This window comes from Mytilus galloprovincialis, chromosome 10 (genome assembly GCF_965363235.1).
Source record: "Mytilus galloprovincialis chromosome 10, xbMytGall1.hap1.1, whole genome shotgun sequence".
In the NCBI taxonomy this organism is placed as follows: domain Eukaryota; kingdom Metazoa; phylum Mollusca; class Bivalvia; order Mytilida; family Mytilidae; genus Mytilus; species Mytilus galloprovincialis.
This window is the reverse complement of record NC_134847.1, coordinates 45,803,107-45,827,628: the sequence shown is the minus strand read 5'-3', so window position 1 is coordinate 45,827,628 and position 24,522 is coordinate 45,803,107. Positions and strand designations below refer to the sequence as shown.

At 31.9% G+C, this 24,522-nt stretch overlaps 1 protein-coding gene across 3 annotated transcripts in view; it reads left to right on the top strand.

The window, feature by feature from the left end:
* Positions 1-24,522, top strand: part of LOC143047644 (testin-like) — an 81,561-nt gene that overhangs the window by 38,355 nt on the left and 18,684 nt on the right. For all 3 annotated transcript variants that reach the window (XM_076220829.1, XM_076220828.1, XM_076220827.1), the window contains one exon: positions 21,363-21,563. In XM_076220829.1, coding sequence (XP_076076944.1) covers positions 21,363-21,563 — 201 coding nt within the window. The remainder of the gene's footprint in view (positions 1-21,362; positions 21,564-24,522) is intronic.

The following is a 24,522-nucleotide window of genomic DNA, read 5'->3' as shown; positions in this document are numbered from 1 at the left end:
CAGTAAGTTACTGCTCATATGGTTACTGCTTTAGAAAACTCTAGACTGCAACCTGACTGGATTCAACCAAACTTGCACAGATTCTTCATCAGGGAGTTGTGCACCTGCAGTATATTTTTTTTATCCTTAGTAGTGATTTTGTAAGTTAAAAAAATCAAAACATTGGCATTTTCATTTCTTCTTATTTTATTTGGAGATCGCTGAAGACTAAGGTATTACTCAATTATTTTTATTTGTTTTTTAAATTTGGAGAATATTTCAACTCCTGATCCATAGAAATTAACTTAATGCTCTTAAAAAATCTGTATCAAAAGCCTTTATGCTAAATAAAAATAAATTTTATCTTTTAGAGTACATTATTATTATAGGCTTTAAAGTCAGCACAATTTGGAGATGATGTAAACAAATCAATGATTTGGTCATTTTCAAACCTAATTGAACTCTTCTTATAACATAAATGAAAAGGAATTTCAGTTTTTGGACAATGTCTTTTTGAGTCATTTACAAATGGGTTATTCTTTTAACTTGGTTTGACAATTTCTGTAGAGCTTCAGTATGGTTAACACAGCTTGTCTCAGGCACCCTAAATGCTTTTTTAACTTTTTTCATCAGTACAGAAAAAGCTTCAGTTAAAACAGTAGAAATTTAGTCTTTAACTAAGAAAAGAGACTCAAATTGAATCTACCTCAAAAGGAATACACAGAAATGGCATTGGAACAAAAAAAAATCATTAGAATTAAAATTGGGAGGGCAGCACCAAAGCAACATATGGAGGGGTACTTGTAAAAGTCTATGCAGTATCCATATATTAAGCTCCAACAAGTTATAAGTGATTGTGCTTTATAAATGTATAAAAGTAGTTTATAGATTTTCTAAGCTGATAATTATTATTTTATATCAAATCAATCTTGCTGATAACTTTTAATTGAAAAATCAATGGTTATAAATATATATTTGTATCAGTAAGGAATAAGTATGTTGCATGTCTATATACAATTAAAAAACAAATAGTATGTCGGTCACTATATTTCTATTACCTGAGAAAATTAATACTTTATCATTCCAGTTGAACAATTTACACCTAAGGTAATGTAAATAAAAAACAGACAGGAAAAATAATGCCATTTTTTATTACAATAATGAAATACATTGTTGTAATTATATGGTTAAAGCCCAAAGGTAAATAAGACAGATTCAATTAAGCATAACAACAGAAGACTTTACATACGGTATAGGTATAGTATTAGTAAAACACATGTTGTGTTAGGCTCTGATCCTGTTCATAACGTTAAAGTATGTATTAGTTTTCTGTTTTGCTTTTTCCAATCATATTGTGTTGTAAAATGATGCCCTTTATGGGTTCTTGATTAGATTAATAAAATTCTTATCTTATCTTAGTAGGATGAGGGATTACCAATTAGATTATACCCTGTGTAGGGCCGGAGACAGGTGTTACCTGGATAAACTTTATCTTTTGTAGAATGTCAAGTGGTCTAAAAATACAGTACTGGCATGGCTGTAACTTCCTTACTGTAGCTGTTACATGTAGAGTGATTTAAAAATAAAGTACTGGCATGATCATATCTTCCTAACTGTAGGTGTTTTATGTTCAGTGGAAGTGTGAATGAATGAACATTCTTAGAGTGTTCAAATACAGTTCTTTATAGGCTGAAGTTGTCATAAAATACAATTCTTTAAGAGCTGAAGTTTTGAGAAACATAAAGAATATGTAATTTTGAATATACGTTCTTAATTTTTTTAACTTTGATTTCATATGATCAGTCTAGGGTTTGCCGTTCCAAAATATGGCCTTATATGGTCAGGATAAAACACATATTTTCTTTGATCCATCAGTCTAAAGCATAATTTATTAAAGTGAAATTGTTGTGGTGTTTTTTTTTTTTGGCTACTTTAAAAAAAAAAAAGATAAACAATCAATAATTGAGGCTGTCATATGTGTTTTAAATTTAAAACAGAACCAATTAAAAGTAGCATGATCGAAAAAAAAAAAAAATAGATACCATATTTTCTTTTGTGTTTGTTTAAATGAATATATGTCATTTGATAAAAAAATTAGAACAAAACCATCAATATCCCTTTTACCTAGTTCTTACCTATGACATACATTCTCCATCAATAATTAAAATGTAGGCTGGACACTTAAATCAATAAACAAGATAGTTTACAACAGCTTAGTACTGTACTTTCTATCAGACACTGAATGAGTCATTCTGGTTTAATGATTTTACTACTATAAATTTTACCTGTATTTAAGAAGTGATTTTATTTTCAAAAAGTTTTAAAATGGGTGACTTGAAGATGTCAGCTGTCGAATCCACGACAGACATGGATGTATTTAAGCGACTGGAAGAAGAAAAAGCTCCACAGGTATTTAATATGAACATATTGTTTGATGATATTTGAGAAAATTTCATTCAGAAATTTGAATATTGATCTTAATGTTTACTTCTACTACAAGGGGATTAACTTTCGTAATCTTCTGTAATTTTATAATAACAATACTTAATATGTCAAGTTGATTTAAGGAATCCTATTCAAAGTCTGCGATCCTTGAAAACAGATTGTAAAATAAGTGATTTTACTTTAGATTAAAAAGGGGTACATGTAAAATGACACAACTTTAAGATGAGGAGTGTTTTCCTAGGATTGGTACCTGTATTCATTGATTTTAAATACTCTGATAAATATGCAAAATATTGCATGTTCCTGAATAACTATTTTTAGGGTATTCATAAAAGGTCAACATTTTCTTCGAAGCCCATTGTTATTGTTTTTTTCATTACATAATTTTATTCACAAACTTATATAGTACATCAGATAAGTTTTACAATTATGAATACATGTAAGAAACAAATATTTCAAGTTGTTGAATGGCAATGCCTTTATTTGGGTTTTGAAAGTCAAATTAAAATTTACAATGTTTATAAGTCATATTCATTATAAGGGTTTCAATTTCTCATTAAAATACAATTGATATTATATAACAGAGTTTAAACATTTATGTTAAAATTTAGAGTTATAAAATGGTGCTTTTTGTACCAAGTTTTGTTTTCATAAAAATTATTCCTTTAAAGATGACATATAAGGATTATGGAATTCGCCCTAGAGATAGCTATCAGTTGGGTTGGAGGAAATTGGTCGACCTCAGTGCGATAAGGGAACAACTTGTTTGGTCCCTACCAAAATAAAGGGAAAAAGGGTGGGGGTGTAATTGTGACAAATGTAAGAAAAAAATTGTAATGATACAAATTAAATTTCATTATATCTTTTAAAATTTACCAGCTTTAATCAACATATTAATTAATTAAGATTCTGAATCTCAAGATGACTACTAACGAAAATTGGTAAATAAATTCAATAACGAAGGGAAAGTGAGAATTTAAACTAACAGAACACATTTAAACAGGCTGCAGTCTGTCATGCTTAGCAGTAAATATTGCAGTTGGCGCAAAGGCAACAAATATCTTGTATTTAACACAGAGGGATTGATAATTGTTTCAAGTTATTAGCAGTAGGAAATTCTTGTGATATGAATCACTAAAATTTAAATAGAAGATAGAAAATAATCAGATTTATATTATTTGTGTAATTATAAGTTCATCCTGAATTGCCTACCCTTGATTTTAATCAAACTTTTCTGATAGAAAGTATTTTTCAGTTTTTACTTATAAAAAGAAATGCAGAGTTTGATCTGCAATCTTATAAAAGCTTCCTTATGTACTTAAAACATGTGGCTAGCATGTCAACTTGTCACAAAATATTTTAGTATGTGATTTAGTGTAAATAAAAGTCTACTTCAAGATAAGAGAACATGAAACACTGATCTTTTAACCTTGAGAGTTTTTTGAAAGCGATTGCAGGAAGCAAATACTTAAAATTGAAAAAATTCTGAAAATAAAGAATCCTCAATTTTATAAATTCAGAAATTATTGCGTGCATTTGTTATTGCGATTTTGTCATATTAGACTAAAATGCAATTTTAATTTTTGCAATTATATGAGAAGAATCCTGTTTTGTTTATACAAAAAAATTTAAATGAGAGTTTAAATCATTGCGATTATTATAAACCCCATCACATTTTTGGCAATAATAACAACATCACAATGATTTCTGAATTTACAGTATTTTAAAAACTTTTAAGTGTATTCAGATGATGACACATTCCCTACCTCCCCAGCTAGACAAAGTATTTTATGATTTTTCTAAACAGTTTATATCTCTCCTAAAACCTCTTAAAGTAAAGAAAAAGTATTTATTTTGAAAGATTAAGTAAAAATCTAGGATTTAACAGACAATTGTAAATGTTTAAGTACTCTGTCAAAATTATTTAAACTTCTTTGTAAAGTCTAAAATACGAGTATTTGACTTTTTACCTAATTGTTGAAGGTGTGTTGATTTATAGTTATGTGATGAAAGAATGTAGGGTTTAATTCTTCCTCTTAAAAATTTATTAATTTACAATAACCTAACAACTTTGGTCAAGCCTCTTTTGAACAACAAAGTAAATATGTACAATGGCGTGTCATATCTTCTGTCAAAATAATAAAAATTTACTGCTTTATTATCATGTAATTTGTCAGATATACCTGGGAGGATTCAGAGATACAATTGTCCGATAAAAAGTAACAGGTGACCTGCAGGTGAAAACTTTGACCTGTGTTCCCATTAAAAGATGTAGTAAAATGTGTGATCATATATAGAACTAAAATAAAAGTGTAAAAGTGGTCATTGTGACCTTTATCTTTTGTCTGTTTTATTTAATGATGTATTTTTTCAATGTAGCAATGAAAATGGGATGACTGATGTCTTATTTAATCACTCGGCCAAAGGGACTATTGCAAAAGCTATCGTCTTTTCTAAATTGTCATGTGTGTCTGTTTTTAGTACATTCGCTATTTCAACAAGTCCTCTGAAATAAAAGGAACCATTTGATTCAAACATTGCTATCGACTAATACAGACAGATCTTTTTACAATTTTATATTATGTTTTATGGAAAAAAAGTCAGTCAGAGCAGATTTTTAATTCTTTCTAAAAATTTCTTTATCTATGACTATGTAGCAGTGATGTTATGGACATCGTGTAGAAATAGTACTTTTTTTTTGGCTGATCAAGAAGCATCATACTTTACAGCTATGATGATTAAGAAATCCTCTTTATTTGTGCTAGATAAACCTCAATCAAACCATATGTGAAATCAATTTATTTATTTTGATAATTCTTTGCCCTATCTGAATCAAATGTTGAGATATTGTGTATTTAAGGTTGGTTATATAAAATTCCTCTTTAAATTTCATCAACTGCCAGAATTTTTTCTGGATTCTTATGTTTCTAACCACAACTGTCTTTGCTTAAACTGCCAAACCAGATCTCCTAATCAACTTCATAGGAATGATCTCTGAAATACTCTGTGAAATGATTTCTTATTTTCTGCTGTTTCAACTGTTATTATAGGTTACTATTGGATCCATTTGTTCCTTATACGAATTTGCTTTCTGTTCATAAATTTCGTTCTTATGATTCAAATTATCATGTCAATATTAAAAAAACTAGGCACTGAGTGAATGATTTCAGAATTTTTATTCATACCCTCAGATGTTGCCACCATTTGGTACTGCTACACCCTGAAAGAAAACATTCCATCGTCAGCTATTTTAATTTGTATGTTTCCTCTCTAGGTATTGTAAACTCATCAAAGATACCTTGTATACCTCCTGAATTCCACTGTATTAGCACCTATCTGAATGTCTATTAATTAAAAATCGTACAAATAACAAATACATCTTCCTGTCATTATGTAATATAATTTCACTCAACTGAGCAGGTAAAAGCCCTCATCTGTACAGGTAACTGCCCTGGTTTGTACAGGTAGCTGCCCCTCGAGAGCTGCCCTGATTTACCTACTGCATGTTTTTCAGAAGTTCATGTGAATGTTGGAAATTTGTTGTCTTGGCTTCTTTTCAGCCTCTTTGGCATTCAATTCTGTTATATATCAGATAATGATGGTGTACTTTATGTTCTATAAAGAAGGGCTATGACCAGTCATTCTCATGTATAAATGATATTTTTATATAAGTGCATAGTATATCACTTATTTCTTGGTAATTAACTACTTGTCAAAAGACTATAGATAATATAGAAAGCATTAAATCTGACTTCAAAGAATTAATTAATTCTCTAGGAATAGCATTGCATTATCACTGAGAGTGATATAAGATAAGATAATATAAGAATATTATTCTGATCAAGAACCCATAAAGGACATCATTTTACAACAACAATATGCACAATATGATTATATGATATATAAAGGGGGTTGTGTGCAAAGAAGAACATGACATAAAGAATAAATTAGAAGCAACATTGCATTTCTATCAATATGATCCTAGGCAGAGATAGTATTTTCATTCTTGTATGAAAATTTCCAAAGAGTAAAATTTCATCTCAATGTGATCGTCTGATATATGACATGTTTGTAAAGGGGTTAAGGTTTCATTCTTTAGAAAATTGCTTTGTTTTGCAAGCTTCTCATTTAGCATTTTTCATCCTTGAAGAAAAGTCGTGTTATTCAATCTTTTTATATCTTATTTGTCCATGTATCTTTTTAAAACATTTAAAGTAAACTCCTTATATTAAGCATTTTTTTTAAATTCATACAATGATGAAAAACTATCAATTATAATGTTGGAGTCAAGACTATAGAAGTTCTCATGCGAACTGAAAGTTAATTAGTGCTGACTTTTTCAATAAGTAAAGAATACAAATAAATTGATAAAACATCTGTTTTCTGTGCAGGTAGTATTTAATATAATATTAAGGTCTGTTTGATTACTCAGTATAGTTGGAAGCATAAGATATCTGTCAGGAAACGAAGACAGATCATATCAGACAGAGCTAACATTTTAGGTCTGGCATTACAGCATATAGGAATGCAACAGATGGTCAGAAGCCATCACAATACTATTGATAATTACATACATAATTGATTAACTAATGACGTTAAAAACCTTTTAAAAATACATTACATGCATAGGGAGTAGATAAGTAATTGTCAATTGAGTAATAGAGAATGTTGTGGGAAGGAGTTAATTATAACTATTACAGAAGATTTGTTACAAGTATGGATTAATATGTATCTTGTAATTGAATTTTACAAAGAATAAAACTATTTTTTCCAAATTTAACAAAACAAAATGACTATCTGTATGAAACAAGATTCATAAATGACACTTCAACATGCAGTCACATAAGTTGATAGGAAAAGAGTCAACAAGTTTTAAAAAAATCCTATAGACTCCTTAAAAAAACTTGAGCATGTATGGTCACTCAATGGAAATGTTCAAAAACCTTGTCATAGTTTGTTTTGTTTGATACATGAATCTGTAAATTCGAAGTCCTTAAACGAGGGGGGGGTGGCAGGACCTTTTTCGGGACGGCGGGATCTGGTGTATTTAAGCTCGGGATATCGGGATTGATCCTTTCGGGATCCAGTAATTCCTTTTTCTTTTAATTTCAGGATGTCGGGATTTTGGTTTTTGTCGAGCCTGCAACTTTTGTTGCAGAAAGCTCGACATAGGGATAGTGATCCGGCGGCGGCGGCGGCGGCGGTGTTAGCTAACTTCTTAAAAACATTATATTTTAGAAGGTGGAAGTCCTGGATGCTTCATACTTTGTATATAGATGCGTCATGTTACAAAGTTTCTGTCAGTCACATGTCCAATGTCCTTGACCTCATTTTCATGGTTCAGTGACTACTTGAAAAAAAAGTTAAAATTTTTTGCAATGTTAAATTCTCTCTTATTATAAGTAATAGGATAACTATATTTGGTATGTGCGTACGTTGCAAGGTCCTCATGCCCGTCAGACAGTTTTCACTTGACCTCGACCTCATTTCATGGATCAGTGAACAAGGTTAAGTTTTGGTGGTCAAGTCCATATCTCAGATACTATAAGCTATAGATCTTGTATATTCGGTGTATGGAAGGACTGTAAGGTGTACATGTCCAACCGGCAGGTGTCATCTGACCTTGACCTCATTTTCATGGTTCAGTGGTTATTGTTAAGTTTTTGTGTTTTGGTCTGTTTTTCTTATACTATATGCAATAGGTCTTCTATATTTGGTGTATGGAAGGATTGTAAGGTGTACATGTCTAGCTGGCAGGTGTCATCTGACCTTGACCTCATTTTCATGGTTCAGTGGTTATTGTTAAGTTTTTGTGTTTTGGTCTGTTTTTCTTATACTATATGCAATGGGTCTTCTATATTTGGTGTATGGAAGGATTGTAAGGTGTACATGTCTAGCTGGCAGGTGTCATCTGACTTTGACCTCATTTTCATGGTTCAGTGGTCAAAGTTAAATTTTTGAGTTTTGGTCTTTTTTCTAATACTATATGCAATATGTTAACTATATTTGGTGTATGGAAATATTTTATGATCTATATATTAGTTGTGCAGGTTTTATTTGACCTTGACCTCATTTTCACGGTTCATTGCTCAGTGTTAAGTTTTAATGTTTTGGTCTGTTTTTCTTAAACTATAAGCAGTAGGTCAACTATATTTGTTGTATGAAAGAATTGTTAGCTGTACATGTCTTTCTGAAATGGTTCATCTGACTTTGACCTTAATTTCATGGTTTATTGGTCAATGTTTGGCTTTCTTGGTTAATGTGAAGTTTATGTGACAGTTGTAATAAAGTTTTATATTTAGGACTATCAACATACTATCAATGATTAGTAAAGAAGGCGAGACATTTCAGTGTGTGCACTCTTGTTTTAAATGGGACCTCAGGATTTCATGTTTTTAAGCCCGGGATTTCGGGATCAGGACCCCTTGGAACCCCCCTACCCCCACTTAAACGGAGAATGGGTACTGCATTCAATGAGACTTGCTGTGAAATACAGAATGTAGCAACAGTTTAAAATTTTAATTTCACCTACATTAGAGTGTTTTAACATACATTTTCTTGTATATTCCTCAGTTAAAAGTGAAGCACTCACTATCCAACTGTATTGTGTTACAATAAATCTATCTTGACATATTTGTTGAAAAAGTGCATTTCAATTAACATCTATTTTGTTTTAACTTCTTCTACATTTAACCTCTAGTTGTCGTAGGAGTTGGGCCAACTTCAAACAAAAGTACCTTCTCTCTCTAATGTACTTTTTAACTCTGATATATTGCCTAGTTGTGACACAGCTAAGCAGATTTATCTGCCTCCTAAACAATTGTTATGTAATTATAGGTCTGAGGTAATTGGAAAAGATTGTGATATTGTTAGTTACAGGTGTATCTTTACAGGTGTGTCCTCAGTTATCTGTCTGACAATTTTAAAGTGGTATTTCCCAGTTATCAAGAGGTCAAGGTCGATGATCCTGAAAATTATAACCTTCAAAATGTTTTAAAATCCACTGAACAGAGTTAGCTTTTATATTGAATGAATAAAATCAGCAGACAATACTTGGGTAGACATATACTAGCTGTAAACCAACTATTTTTCTGACTAATAAACCTGGTATTTATGGACTATCCACAGTAGAAAAATAACCAGAATATAGATTATAGTAAATGTCTTTATAGTGGATAGTTGTCTCATTAGCAATCATACCAGTATGGAGTTATACCTCCAACTTAATCATCTCTAATCATGATTCCAGTCAAATTTCTGGTCATGATTCCTGTCATAGGCGGATCCAGGGCGGTCGTGGAGCCCCTCCCCCCTTTTCGTGGGAAAAATTTGGTTGATTATATAGGGAATCATTGAAGCATGACTGGAGCGGGCCCCCCTTAGGAAAAGTTCTGGATCTGCCACTGCCTGTCTCGAATCGCAATCTGTATATATCTCTGTTCAGATACCTCATTGACTATTTTCCAGTCAAATTCTTTGTACTAGTAGATAATTGCAAATTATGATTCAAATACAAATCTCTTATCTACAATCTGTAATCATGGTACCTGAACACTTTTGATTATTATCATTTACTACATACTTTATCTATCATGATCTCTGATCAACAGATCATGATTGTCATCTTATATCTCTAATCATGATGTTATACCTTTCACTGTTCCAATCTGTAATCATGATTGCAATCAACAACTTTTGTTGTTAACCATTTCTTTTTTTTAAGAAAATAACACTTCATAAATATGGTACGTCTGATGTGCTTTTCTAAATTAACCTTCAACTTCCCTTACTACAATTCCAGACACTTAAAAAAAGGACAGAAAGTATTATATTGAAAACTTGAAATTTGTATCCCCATATGACTTTAAACTAGGAAGAGAATTTGATATCTAATGAATATTAAGTACTCTATTAAAAACCTGACTTATGCATATTCCTTTATTCAAAGAATTGTGCATAAAATGAACATTTATTTAGAAAAATAATGAAGAAAGAAATGAAAAAGGTTGATTCCAATATTCTGCCCCATATACTATTTCAGAAGCCAATATCCTTTGTTGCGTAACTCTTCCTTTCATTAACATGCAGTATCCTTTCATTAATAGCACTTAGATACATATTTCAGAGTTTCATGTTACACATCGCACTTCAGTTTATCAAGTTTATCAGGAAATAATCAATTTCCTATTAGTTTATTGGCAAAATATTTAGAAAATGTTTACAACAATCCATGTTAATGTTAAAGGATAAACAAAATATAAACATAGGATTTTATCTATGTGATATTGATACCTGGTATATCACAATACCAGCAACAGGTCAGATTGTTTATTTATATCATTCAATTTACAAGGCTTCCACTTATTTTGATGAGTATTCATTTTTGTTAGATAAAGATGTTGATAAAAAAAAAAAAAACTTCCTCAAACTTTCTTTATCTATTGTAAAAATTGTGAGATACGTAGTTATTCATTGTCCTGCTTAATAATCTGGTATGTAACCACATATTTTATTTTTTAGTAGAGGGTGGTAAAGAGTTATTTTTATGTATTGAGTTTGCCAATTCAATTTTTTTGCTGTTTGAGGATAACAACTATCATTAGTCCTTCCTTACATCATGTATCCAGAGCCCCCTCCCCCTGGATCTTCATATATAATAAATGCATTCACTTTTTACTAGTTTAACTCTAAACATTGGATGATGCCCCCCTTCTTCCCCCCTCTCTTCTCCCCCTTTTTAGCTCACCTGGCCCGAAGGGCCAAGTGAGCTATTCCCATCACTTTGCGTCCGTCGTCCGTCGTCGTCGTCCGTCGTCGTCCGTCGTCGTCCGTCGTCCGTCGTCGTTAACTTTTACAAAAATCTTCTCCTCTGAAACTACTGGGCCAAATCAAACCAAACTTGGCCACAATCATCATTGGGGTATCTAGTTTAAAAAATGTGTGGCGTGACCCGGTCAACCAACCAAGATGGCCGCCACGGCTAAAAATAGAACATAGGGGTAAAATGCAGTTTTTGGCTTATAACTCAAAAACAAAAGCATTTTGAGGAAATCTGACATGGGATAAAAATGTTTATTAGGTCAAGATCTATCTGCCCTGAAATTTTCAGATGAATCGGTCAATCGGTTGTTGGGTTGCTGCCCCTGAATTGGTAATTTTGAGGAAATTTTGCTGTTTTTGGTTATTATCTTGAATATTATTATAGATAGAGATAAACTGTAAAAAGCAATAATGTTCAGCACAGTAAGATCTACAAATAAGTCAACATGACCAAAATGGTCAGTTGACCCGTGTAGGAGTTATTGCCCTTTATAGTCAATTTTTAACCATTTTTTGTAAATTAAAGTAATCTTTTACAAAAATCTTCTCCTCTGAAACTACTGGGCCAAATTAATCCAAACTTGGCCACAATCATCTTTGGGGTATCTAGTTTAAAAAATGTGTGGCGTGACCTGGTCAACCAACTAAGATGGCCGCCACAGCTAAAAATAGAACATAGGGGTAAAATGCAGTTTTTGGCTTATAACTATGAAACCAAAGCATTTAGAGCAAATCTGACAAGAAGTTAAATTGTTAATCAAGTCAATATCTATCTGCCCTGAAATTTTCAGTTGAATCAGTCAACCCGTTGTTGGGTTGCTGCCCCTGAATTGGTAATTTTGAGGAAATTTTGCTGTTTTTGGTTATTATCTTGAATATTATTATAGATAGAGATAAACTGTAAACAGCAATAATGTTCATCAAAGTAAGATCTACAAAAAGGTCAACATGACGAAAATGGTCAGTTGACCCGTTTAGGAGTTATTGCCCTTTATAGTAAATTTTTAACCATTTTTCGTTAATTAAAGTAATCTTTTACAAAAATCTTCTCCTCTGAAACTACTGGGCCAAACTAATCCAAACTTGGCCACAATCATCTTTGGGGTATCTAGTTTAAAAAATGTGTGGCATGACTTGGTCAACCAACTAAGATGGCCGCCACAGCTAAAAATAAAACATAGGGGTAAAATGCAGTTTTTGGCTTATAACTATGAAACCAAAGCATTTAGAGCAAATCTGACAAGAAGTTAATTTGTTAATCAAGTCAATATCTATCTGCCCTGAATTTTTCAGATGAATTGGACAACTGGTTGTTGGGTTGCTGCCCTCCAAATGGTAATTTTTAAAGAAATTTTGCCGTTTTTGGTTATCTTGAATACTATTATAGATAGCGATAAACTGTAAACAGCAATAATGTTCAGCAAAGTAAGATCTACAAATAAGTCAACATGACCTTAATGGTCAATTGACCCCTTAAGGAGTTATTGCCCTTTATAGTCAATTTTTAACAATTTTCATTAATTTGGTAAATTTATGTAAATTTTTACCAAATATAGTTCTCTGTTACTAATGGGCAAAGTTCATTATAGATAATATTGTAAGAAGCAAAATCGTTCAGAAAGTAAGAACTTCAAACACTTCACCATCACCAAGGTGAGCGACACAGGCTCTTTAGAGCCTCTAGTTTCAGTATCTTCCATCTTCCTCTTAGGCATCCCTCCCTTTTTCAACCTTGACATACTGTTGTTTCTGTTTGTATTTGTTTAAGAATTGTGCTAAATGCTTGGTGTTATTCACTAGAAATGGAGTGGAATGCATTATTGAATTCATGATATTAACAGCTAGATCATAATATTTTGCTGATTATAAGGGTAAATTGCTGAAAGGTCAATCTCCCTTCTAAATTATTGAAAGCTTTTATCCTGCATTAACCATTATTTTCTGTTGAAAGTTAGATACATCAAATAGAGAAAGTATTGTCCCCCAACACAATATTTCACAATTATATATCTCTGCATTTTGTCTCCATCTATGAAAAAGGTCCAGCCATAGGCGGATCAAGGGGGGGCCGAGGCCCCCCCTTTCATGGGAAAAATTTGGTTGATTATATAGGGAATCATTGAAGCATGACTGGAGCGGGCCCCCCTTAGGAAAAGTTCTGGATCCGCCACTGCCAGCAGAAGACAAAATTCTGTATTAAATAATGTTTATATTGGACAATATGTTATTTTGTCTTGTTAAAGGGAGGTTATCCAAATTTATATTTTGTGTATATACCGTATACAAAATTTCATGGATGGAGTGTGTCAAAATTTTGTCTTATGAAAGGACATTTAATATTTTGGACATGTATATCATCAAAGTATTATATATTTGATATATAAAAACATGCCTAACAAGAATATAAAAATGTGCATGCCTCATGCTTGTATACTGTAGATGAGATTTTTTATGAAGCAGCATTTCACAGTTTTGCACATACTTTTCAAGAATTGTATTTAAAGATTCCAGTAACACTTACAATTTCATGGCATAGGATTCCTAATGTAATACTTTGATTTAGAATTATTGTCAAGGACAGTATTGAGGGTGGATATGACCTTTATCGGGACTCCGGGATCAGGTATTTTTAAGCTAGTGATTTTGGGATCGGGGATTTTTTTTTCTTCAAATTTTTGGATATCGAGATTTAAATTTATTTAAATTCAGGATCATGGGATTTCGTGTTTTAAGCCTGGGGTTTGGGATCAGGAGCCCTCTTACCCCTTTCAGTATTTCACTGTAAAATATAATCATGGGAAAAAATTCAGGGACAGTATTTTGCACTGAAATATTGTCCTAAAAATCTTGACAAACACAATGTTAGACTAAAGCTTCTTTGTAATCTGGGTAAAATTTTTATCTTTTTTCTGCATTTTACTGATAAACGAACTGTTTTGGGCAGCCATCATTACACTACTACAAAAGTTGCAGACCCACTAAAGTTTGACAGATTTTAATGAAAGTTATGAACTTCATAGGAAGGGCAAATATGAATCTTTATATTTAACAAGAAAGCTGATTAGTAAGAATGAAATGATAAAACCACAATTAATGCACATAATTACCCATTTATTTCCATAACCACAGAGAATAATGCTAATTATGAAATAACCACAGTATGCAGTAAACCAGAGGTGCATTACATTATTGGGTAATAATTAGTGATACTATTTTGAGGGGAGAAAGGACAATGACACAAACATCCCTGAAAAACACAAACAACCATAAAGAAAAGTTGCAGTGATAAGGTTCCAAGTCATAAGTTTTTTTGAGACAAACAAATTGAAATTGGTCTTTGGTAAATTATACATGTTTATGTATGACAAGTTTTTCAAATAATTGTAGATGAACATTCAAAGATTTGACCATTGTCCAATGTCCTCAAATTAACACAACTGTCTATGACCTTTAAGAATATGAGTAAATTTTCATCTTGAATATGCGTATGGGAAAAATATCAACCTGAATATTCTTGAAATATTTGCCACTGAATATGGATCGAACCACAATCAGTTAGTATAGGTATAGGAAAGATTTCCGTCAGCAGTAGCATCTGAAATATTTGACCACTGGATATGAATCAAACCAAAATCAGTATATGTTTAAGAAGGATGTTCTATAGCAGTAACATATGAAATATTTGACCACTGGATATGAATCAAACCTCAATCAGTTAGTATATGTTTAAGAATGATAGCAGTAACATCTGAAATATTTGCCACTGGATATGAATCTAAACCACAATCAGTAAGTAAAAGAAGTATGTCCTTTAGCAGTAGCATCTGACCTTCTAAATAAACTGCACTAAATATTAGCGACAACTAACCTTAGAGATATGCAGAAGTTCTGCAGTCAGATTAATCTGTCTGATTGATTATGAAGATTTATCATAAAGAATGTTACTGTTTACTCTCACTATTTTGTGGAGGAATAGTTTGCACACAGTTTTGCACACTTCCCTAAACTTTACAGATCTTACTTATATAGAAATTATGGAGATTTCTCTTTATTATCCTCAGCATCTTGGTTTCTTCATTATCTCAAATTACAGGTGAGAAGATTTTTTGTCTATTTGTTAATTAATTGTATTCTGGTTTCATTAATGTTGTAGAATCAGATGAAGATTATAGATTTGAAAAAATGTCTGAAAAATTATACATACAGTTGAAAAAAACAATTTGTTAAATGTTAAAAATGTAATTAATGTTGAAACTAATGGCTGTTTTTATTGTAAAGCTGATTGTTTACACTGTAAATTATTGTTTATAAATTTTCTGATAAATTACATTTTTGTTTTTACATGGTTCTGAGTGGGACAAGTACAGGTAAATAGCACACCTGAACCGCAGGTTTGGTTAAAAACGAATTAACTAAATTTTATGGACTTTCCCTCATTTTATTTTTGTTCATAATTGCTAAGGGTTACTGTTTTGTATATAAGTTTCATTTAGATGGACACTGTTAAGAATCTGTGATGTATTTTTGCTGTTAGAAATTTATGCTTACTTTACACTAAGAATATGAATATGCTTAAGGGGGTTATATTTTACCTCCTTGTTGTGTTCTGTTTATTAAAGTGGACCCTTAAGGATTGGATCAGATTGAATGTCTTACTTCCTGGTCCGGATCATGGCGGGATGGTATAATTTTTAATGATTTGAAATATTGTCATTGACACCTTTTCATGGTTTCAAGGCATAAGAATTGTCACACCTGTAACATAGTTGTAAAATGTGTCTGTCTTTTCTGCATTTAAGGACTCATTTTGTTGGTGATTTGTGTTAGGTTGCTGTCTTTATAATGTTTACTCCCTAATCTTTTTTTACTCGATGTACAATTTGTATGTGTAACTTCATTTAGAAATAACTGATTTTTCTGTAATTATATACTGGGAAATCATTATTACTCATGGGATATTAATTTTAGTGTATGTTGTGGGTTTATTACCACAAATTAAACAGTTCGATTAATGCACATTTCCTGAAGGCTTATATGCAGAATTTGTTAAAACCTGAAAATAAGGTATCCTGGAAAATACAAATTTTTCCAATCCATGAAAAATTGGTACCTACAAAATAAATGAACTTGGAGGGGGGCATGGACTGAGATTGATGAGGCAATGATCTATTAATGACTCTAGATCTTTGTCAGCTGTGTAATCCCAAGATAATCCTCATAGTTTGCCATCCGTAGTGAAAGTATGTGTTTGTTTAATCTTTCTAATAATGTTTAGCTAATTTATTTACTTTAAGTTGTAGTTTTATATAATTGTTTTACCAAATATTTACTGATAATAAGATGATAAATGTGATATGGATCAAATGATATTATTTGATTAAAAGGATTGAAGAGGGATTTAAGTTCACTGTTCTCAATCATTTAACATTAGTTTTCTGTATCCCATTTTAAGTTGGCCTGTAGGAACATAGTATCTTATCATCCAATCTGCGTCCAGGGTCTCAGTGGCTAAGTGGTCGAAGTAGTTGCTACTGTAATCACTAGCCAGTCAACACTGAAGTTTTAAGTTTAAACTCAGTTGGTGCAAGTGCACTCAACATCAATCTTAATTGACTAGGATTGTCAGTTTTCCTATTGAAGGTCTTGGTTTTCTCTGGGCTCTCCGGCTTCCTCCACCAATGAAAACTGGCCACCACAAAACCGCCAAAATATGGTGCTATAAAGTGGCGTTAAAACTAAGAAATCATATCCAATATGTCATCCAAAATTACCTACATCAATGAAAATTTAGATGGAAAAATTTCTTTTATTGATCAATTGGATTTAGTTTTTGTCGAGCCTGCAACTTTTGTTGCAGAAAGCTCGACATAGGGATAGTGATCCGGCGGCGGCGGTGTTAGCTCACTTCTTATAAGCTATATATTTTAGAAGGTGGAAGACCTGGGTGCTTCATATTTTGTATATAGATGCCTCATGTTACGAAGTTTCCGTCAGCCACATGTCCATTGTCCTTGACCTCATTTTCATGGTTCAGTGACCACTTGAAAAAAAAGTTCAGATTTTTTGTAATGTTAAATTCTCTCTTACTATAAGTAATAGGATAACTATATTTAGTAAGTGCGTACCTTGCAAGGTCCTCATGCCCGTCAGACAGTTATCACTTGACCTCAACCTCATTTCATGGATCAGTGAACAAGGTTAAGTTTTGGTGGTCAAGTCCATATCTCAGATACTATAAGCAATAGGTCTAGTATATTCAGTGTATGGAAGGACTGTAAGGTGTACATGTCCAACTGGCAGGTGTCATCTGACCTTGACCTCATTTTCATGGTTCAGTGGTTATAGTTAAGTTTTTGTATTTTGGTCTGTTTTTCTCATACTTTATGCAATAGGTATACTTTATTTGTTGTATGGCATGATTGTAAGGTGTACATGTCTAGCGGGCAGATGTCATCTGACCTTGACCTCATTTTCATGGTTCAGTGGTCAAAGTTAAGTTTTTGAGTTTTGGTCTTTTTATCTAATACTATATGTCATAGGTCAACTTTATTTGGTGTATGGAAATATTTTATGATCTATATGTCAGTCGTGCAGGTTTTATTTGACCTTGACCTGGTTTTCACGGTTTATTGCTCAGTGTTAAGTTTTGTGTTTTGGTCTATTTTCTTAAACTACAAGCAATAGGTCAACTATATTTATTGTATGGAAGCATTGTTAGCTGTACATGTCTGCCTGGCATATGGTTCATCTGACCTTGACCTCATTTTCATGGTTCATTGATCAATGTTTAGTTTTCTTGGTTAATGTTAAGTTTATGTAACAGTCATAATAAAGCTTTATATTTAGGAGTATCAACTAATATCAATGATTAGTAAAGAAGGCGAGACATTTCAGTGTGTGCACTCTTGTTTACCTTCAATGAACATATTCCTGAAACAGAAAAGAATAAATAGAAGACTTGAATATTTGATACTGAAATTACTTGATGTTGTTACTGGAATAAGCGTCTTTTTGACCAATTGAGTTTGTAATAAATTAACAAGGCCATGTGGATTTACATAGTAAACATTGGCAGATCCAAAACTTTTATAAAAGGGGAAAGGGGACAATAACTGACCTAGAAGGGGGCTTCAGTCAAGCTTCAGTGATTCCCTATATAATCAACCAAATTTTTCCAACAAAAAGGGGGGGGGGGGGCCTGGTCACCACCCTAACGCCTAATGTAAAGTTAGCTAATGAACTCAATAGTTGGTTTGATTGATGTCTATATAGAACTATGTCCAATAAAACAATTTGTGTTTGAGACTGAATAAGTTTTGTAGTTTGTATCCTGGTGATATATCTGAATTATCTGTCTCATTGATTTTATTGAGTCTATAAGATCAGTCAACTAATGATATTACCTAATGTTCCTCTGTGTACATTATATAACATATAACAGGCTGACTTGATGAATGGATAGTTATCGACTCCTAGGAGTCGATATTAAGAATTGAACGATGGACACTTAGGGCGTGAATTTTTCTTGCTACCTGATTGGAAGATATTACGAGACGTGAATAATCAAAATTTATTGATTGGTTAGAACAATCCAAGCCTAGTAAATGTCCTTCAATCCGGTAGAGTATCGGATTTGTCGTCTCTTTTTTTAGCAATTAGATTTTACACAGGTAACTTTTATCTATAAATAGATGAATCTTCTGGAGTAAACAACAACGTTAAACGATACTACTTCATAACGTGTGACCTCACGTGTGTGGTAAAATTTGTTGATTGATGCACGTGGCTATTCTAGTAAATGGATTAATCTACAAAGCGAGAGCACTTTCCATTTTCATCAGCTAAGAGTCGAATATAGCACTTTTTGAAAGGCTATCGCTTGTTGTATTTTAAGTGTTGATAAAATAAAGTATGATACCGATAATTATGTGTATAGGACACAGTGGCTGATCCAGGGGGTCCATGGGTTGGAACCCACCACTCCCTTTTTTGGACGATCAATCCATTTTAATAGGAACATAAAGTTGGAACCCCCTTTATCCTTGGTGAGAAACCCCCCTTCTTTTATTAATGGCTGGACCCCACCCCACCTTCCTCTGATAGGGCATATGTTTCTGGAATTAAATTCCTAAGGGAATCAGTTTTCAATCCTACAACAGAACATGTTTATGTGGAATGATGTTTGGAAACTGGTTTTTAATGTCTCTCCAAGCATACCAGCTTCCTGCATCAATAAGAACTGGCTGCCAGTTATAATCAATAAGTGTTGAAAGTGTTGTTAAATGCCAAAAAAATGTCGTCTGTATAATTATCCGATTAAACTTTTGGTTTTAGGTAGTTGTGACCACATCAACTTGAACCTTAGAACACATGCTCATCACTGTAGATTCTTTAATATTCGTTTATTCATTGGGTTCCAAATTTTCGTGGGAAAAGCGGAACCATGAATTCAAATGTTAAAGGAATAACATGAATGACTGAAGACTTTTTTGAAACCATGAAATTGAATATCCACAAGTATGCAATTTTTCCTCAATCTACGAAATTTGGTCCCCATGAAATTTTACGCCTTAGGTTTTTGCTTTTAACAAAAAGATATAGGGAAGCTGTGGTATGAGTCCCAACAAGACAAATCTCCATCCAAGTCAAAATTTGTATAAGTAAACCGTTAAAGGTCAAAAGTATGGCCTTAGAACATTGAACTGTGATATTGTAAGGGGGCATCAGGTGTTAAATGGATCCATATTCTTAATTTAAGTTACTGTAATCAATTTACTGACTGATCTTTGATCTAGTCATGAAAGTTTCAAACAGTCAATGTGTCTTTCTTTTTAAGCAAACTTTTGCTGTTCAGTGTGTCTCAGCCAAGACTCTATGTTAAATGCGGTACTTAGACAATATAATGGTTTACTTTTACAAATTGTGACTTGGATGGAAAGCAATCTCAGTGGCACTCATATTCTTATATCTATTTTTTTAAATATAATATATAGGGAAAATAAGAAAAAAAATATAGTATATACAGATGAATTGCTTGACATTTTTTAACAGTTTATTTGACATCTTTTAGCAGATACTGTAACAACATTTTAATTGAGCTTAATAAATCAAATCGATATTGTGTAGATTTTATGTTATATTTTCTAACATAATTTCATTACCTATAGAGTTTTCTTCAAATGTTAAAGTTTACCGCTGAGAATTGCTGGTTAAGGTTAATTTTGAATAATGATGATATGCTTAGAGAAATTATAAAATAGACGAGTTATTCGTTTGTTGTGATGTCTTTTTTTTTAGATCAATAGAAATTTATTATCTGATCTATTTTATCAATGCTGAGGATGTAACATTGTCAGAATCGCTGTAAATGTCATCAAGAATTGTGCTCGTAAAAGATTAAGTAATAGTTTTATTTGTGCAGAACATGTAGACCGTCTTCGGTCATATTAGGGTCAATTATGTACTTATGTTATTGCTTATATAATATATCAGATTTGTAGTTATTATCTCAAATTACGGAAAATGCATCATATTCAAACAAGGATTTAAATGAAAAATATTGTGATCAAGTTTCTGTGTTATGTAATAAATTGCCAAAAATTTAATGAAGATGGGTATTTATCAGTAAAATAAGTTCCGATAAGTTAATACTCATTCTATCTTAAAAGGAATTGAGTTACTCAAATAATCTGACTTCCGAAAGGATTGTATTTAATTGTGTATGTACATAACGCAGGACTGGATTATTGCTCTGTCAGACACATCGCTGTGGAGGATATCAAAATGGTGTAATTTATCCTTTTATAGAATCAGTTGTAACAAGTAATAGGATTGATGAAGATAAGGTTATATGTTAAACATAAATCAAAATAGGCTGCAAATTGAATAAAGAAGCTGACGCTGAGGTTATTACATGCCGAAATGGGTGCTAGATTTCATGGAATTGACTCAGCTTTGTTATAATATCTAGCACTTTTTGCTAGCTGAATTAACAGAATTACTTAGAAGTGTGTACATCTAATTTATGGAAAGTTATTCTTTCATTTTGATACTTAATTAAAGATTGTTTCAAATATGGATTTTTATCCAGTTTTACAGTTATTTTTTTTTCATTTCAGCTTATATTTTCGGGGGAATACACTAAAGCCATGGACCAGAATTTCCACAAAGATCATCTTGCCTGCCACCACTGTGACAAGAAACTGGTTGCCTGCCGATACATACTGAAGGAAGAACAACCATACTGTATTCCCTGTTACCAGGAACAGTTTGCACATAACTGTGAAGAGTGCAAAAAAGCTATTGGTCCAGATTACAAGGTATGGGCCCTTTTAATCACTTCTTTCTTACATATTTGATTTTCTGCTTCTTTTAAAATATTTTTCACGTTTGTTCATCAGTCTAAGATGTGATGGTTCAAAATGTTCACTACCTTAAGCATCAACGGTAAATACTTATTAGTCCCCTATGGATGAAGTCGAAGTCTGTCTGTCTGTCCATCGGGCAGACCTGCAAATCAGTTTTCCAAACTTTTTTTCTTCATGTTTAAAGATTTGATTTCATATTTGTTATATTGTTTCATGATGGCAAGTTACAGATCATGTTCAAATTTTGTTCCAGTCTGATGATTTTGTGCAGAGTTATAGTCCTTGTCTTAGAACATCCATCTGGTTACTTTTTGAATTTTAACAACAATAATGAACTGTTAAACAACCATATTATTGATTCTTCTGTAACTTCCCCAGATTGGTGTCTCCTTCACTGTTACAAAGCTGCAGATATAAGCTTTCTATATATGCATATTTCATATGGTAATCATATTTTTACAGGAAAGCTTTGAATTATTTACCATATATATATATATATATATATATATATATATATATATATAAGTGTCTGTTATATATATATAAGTGTCTGTTGCATGTTTCCCTGGAGTCTGTCCTTGATAAAGGTCATTATCTTATTAGATACTAACAGGCTGCATGAAACACAATTTTTAGTTATTTTTACATGTATATGTATATATATATATATATGCTGTACTGAAAGTTGGAGCATATTAAATACATCAAATATATCTTTAGGAACACAAAAGTAATGTGCATCAAATTTATCACATTTAACACACATTTTTTGCATTATTTCTTTTAATATTCAAAAGGTCAAGTAAGAAAGAATCATGCAATCAGAGGTTTTGTAACAATAAACAAGACTTGTCGATTTGTTTACTATGGGAATGATGTCAGATAGTCTAATGGCATATAATGTGTCAGTATGTTATGCAATAGGGTGTAATCACTGATCATCACTGGCAGGAAAACAGCATTTAACATTCAGAAAGACTTTTTATACACACAAGTAAAACACTTTTATGTTTTGAATTATAAACTATGCCAAATCCTTCACATTCTAAAGTCTCAAATGTTTTGAATTCCTAGGCTTCAAAATGACAAATTATATAATGAATCAATAACACACCAATAGTGTACCCAAACAATGTCAGGAATAAAATAATGATCTAATTGTCTTAAAAGATAATAATTAGACCTTTGTTAAGAATACTCTAGTGTTTACAAAATATACTGTAAATTGAGAAATTATTGCGTGCATTTATTATTGCGAAATTGTCATTTAAGACTAAAATGCAATTTAAATTTTTGTGATATTTAGAAAAATCCTGTTCATTCATATAAAAAAATCAAAATGTGAGTTTAAATCATTGCGATTATAACCCTGTCGCAATTTTCACAATAATTAAAGATGAATGCCAGTTTTTGTACCATATTATTCATAACCAACCCAAAACGAAAGTTATTCTAACTTGTCAAAGAAATCAAAGACTACCCATCCTCCACTTCTAATATTACATAGAAAGCCCATTATGGCATTTCCCATGTTACAAGGTTTTACTGTAAGTGATTTCAGCACACTTCAGCATCAATATGACATCATTCTAGGTTAATTATTACCACACTTTCTAATATATTAATGGGGGAAAAGATAAGATAAAAACAGCTGGAAACTTATTTCCTCATTCAAGCTCATTGATGATGTTTAGATGGTTTTACCAGATGAAAGATGCTGTATCTCTTTCTAATATGATAATCCAAGACTATTGGCTCATAGGACATCATTAACGTTTGTTTTGTCTGTAAATTAACTATGATAATCCAAGACTATTGGCTCATAGGACATCATTAACATTTGTTTTGTCTGCAAATTAACTACAAGTGTGCATTACTGATTGGTATAGAGAGCGAGAAAGTGTTTACTTAGGTCAAACAACGTAAATGTATTGTTTCTCAGGCTGCATTGCAGCTAATGAAAAACTGGTTGTCCTCGATATAGCTGAAAGTGGCGTTAAACACCAAAAAATAATCAATTTTCGGGTATATGAATGTTTATTTGACATTATTTGCCACCAACCTAATTTGTTCTCGAAAAACTAAAAATTTGCAGAAGAAATTATAATAAAAAAAAATTTCAATAACAATTACATTTCTGAGTGTCTCAAGTTTAAAAAAAAAAACCAAAAAACCTAAAGAAATAGGTCATAATAATAATAAAGAAATGATATCCATCAATTCTTTACTGTTCCTTAAATGTATGTTGAAAAATCATATTTGTAACCAAACTATATAATTACAGTTTAATAAGTATCTTCATATTGATTTATAAAATTGGAAGTATTAAAGGAACATTACATGCAGTATTTCACTAAGAATATGTGCATTGTACTTTGGCATAGTGACTTAGTCAGTTATCCTCAAAAGAAGGAATAAAGCACTGTGTAAGCCACAGAATAACCAGTATACAGTGCTGAGATACAGTGTGTACCACTATATATGAACAGAGGATGAAAAGAAAATTCATAAGTTTCAGAGTCTGACTCATTTAATGGCTCATCAAATTCTAAATTACTCATCACATGTTGTATAGGAAATAAGATAAAACATATGACCATCATATTTCACAGTTAACTCACAAAATGTTTGTGGTTTTTTGAGAAAGTTTGAATGAAATGACATAATATGGTTGAGGAAAACATCCAATTAGGTTCTTCATTTAAAATAAATCAGACAAAATATATTTATTTATGCATGTGTTGTCTAAACATCAGGATTCACAGGAAAAACAAATATTAGCAGATGATATAGTTTCATTTGATTTCTTTGTTAGAAAGGGAAGTAACTTAGAAAAGATTAGATATTAAATTTTTGTCACATTGGTGTCCAGATTCCTAATCTAACATGTCACATACTCAGTTTAACAAAA